Genomic DNA, 1,782 nt, shown 5'->3' with positions numbered 1-1,782 from the left:
GCTCTGCTTCCTCTCTGTCTGCAGGAAGGGAATCATGAAGCTCAACATCTACTTCCAAGAATTCAACTATCGCACTATTGAGGAGTCAGCAGCCAACAACGTGAGTCTGGGGGCTCCACCCCCACCTGCCACCCTGCCGAGGGTGGGCTGCCCAGGGGGGACTACCCAGGGGGGACCGCCCGGGGGTATTGAGAAGATCCCAGGCGCTCTCCCGGGCTGGCATGGTCGCCTTTCCCCTCCGGGCCACCACTCACCACATAGAAGCCGGGAACTCCGGGGGCCTGGGCAGGAATCGGGGCCCGCGCCCCACCCCCACCCGGCCCTGCCAGGTGCTCAGCCCCCCGCTCCCCACAGATCGTCTGGCTGCTCTCGAACCTGGGCGGCCAGTTCGGCTTCTGGATGGGGGGCTCCGTGCTGTGCCTCATCGAGTTCGGGGAGATCCTCATCGACTTCATGTGGATCACGGTCATCAAGCTGGTGGCCCTGGCCAAGGGCCTGCGGCGGAGGGGCAGCCAGTCGCGCTATGCCCGCCCGCCGCCCACCGTGGCCCAGCTCGTGGAGGCCCACACCAACCTCGGCTTCCAGGCCGACGCGGCCGTCCGCGACCCCGGCCCCGAGGAGCAGACCCTGCCCATCCCGGGCACCCCGCCCCCCAACTATGACTCCCTGCGCCTGCAGCCCCTGGACGTCATGGAGTCTGACAGCGAGGGGGATGCCGTCTAGACCCGCCCGCCCGCCCGGCAGCCTGAGGACTCCAGGCTGAGACCGCCCAGGCCCGGGTCTGCGCTAAGGTGCCTCTCCCAGGGCCGGGAGGCCGCGCCCAAGGCCAAGGTCTGTGTGTCCCTCCACCGAGGGACCTGCAGATCCAGGCCAGCCCAGCCATGGCTCTGGGGTCACGGTACAGACGCGGGTGCAGCTGCGGCCCCCAGCCCCACCCCAGAGTTTCTGAGCCTGGCCTGGGATGTCCCCAGCCGCGTCCCAGAGCGCCTTGGAACACGCTCCCCGCAGGCAGGCAACACCCTCCCGGGCCAGCCCAGGGGGCAGCCCCCAGCGCTGAGCCCAGAATTCACTGCTCTTCCTGGCCTTAGCTGGCCTTGGAGAGCCCCAGATTCACCCTGCCGGTGGCCAGCCTCTCGCACGGGTTCAATGAGGGCGTGGGCCATGGGGAGCAGAAGGGTCTCAGCAAGGGGGACCCTGCAACAAGGTCTGTGTCTTGTTCTAGAAAATAAAAGTAGAAAACACAGAACGAAGTTTTGTTCTTTGTCCGACTGGGCAGACAGGTGCCCCGGTGCATCTGGGGGCGGGTGGGCAGCTAGCCTTGAGAGCAAAGGCCTGGCCGGGGAAAGATCCCTGAGACAGCTGACTTAAGGCCCCTTTCAAGTTGTCCCTGACTCTTTCCAGACCAAGTTCACCCAGCTTAGTTCTGTGGGTTCCAAGCGGGGCCGGGGGTGAGAGAGGTCCTTAAGGTGACTTAAGCAAAAGGGTCTCAGCGATTCAAACGAGCGTCCACCTCTGGTCTTCCAGGCAGGCTGTCTTCACACTGCTGCCAAAAAATGCCACCGTGACGCCACACCCATCTCTCCAGTTTAGCAAACAGCTAGGAAGAACCTTTCTCAGTGATCTCAGCAGATTCCGGGGTTCACACTCATTGGTCACTGATAGGGTCACATGTCCGTCTCTCAGTGTGTCCAGCTGGACAGACCACCCAGGGTGGTCAGCCTCTGCCTCACCTGAAGCCAGCTGCCACCCTGGAGAATTATATGATCTGAAGCAGGTGGGTGC

The 1,782-nt window shown here is 64.0% G+C and overlaps 1 protein-coding gene across 1 annotated transcript in view; it reads left to right on the top strand.

Annotated features, from left to right (window-relative positions):
• The window catches only part of SCNN1B (sodium channel, non voltage gated 1 beta subunit), a 19,594-nt gene extending 18,867 nt beyond the window's left edge, over positions 1 to 727 (top strand). The window contains exons 11-12 of the mRNA XM_004692069.2: positions 25 to 100; positions 355 to 727. Coding sequence (XP_004692126.1) covers positions 25 to 100; positions 355 to 723 — 445 coding nt within the window. The 3' untranslated portion in view covers positions 724 to 727. The remainder of the gene's footprint in view (positions 1 to 24; positions 101 to 354) is intronic.
• The last annotated feature ends 1,055 nt before the right edge of the window (positions 728 to 1,782 follow it).

The sequence above is a fragment of the Condylura cristata genome, unplaced genomic scaffold, assembly GCF_000260355.1.
Source record: "Condylura cristata isolate star-nosed mole 26May11 unplaced genomic scaffold, ConCri1.0 scaffold00032, whole genome shotgun sequence".
Taxonomy (NCBI): Eukaryota; Metazoa; Chordata; class Mammalia; order Eulipotyphla; family Talpidae; genus Condylura; species Condylura cristata.
This window is presented reverse-complemented; position numbering and strand designations above follow the sequence as displayed.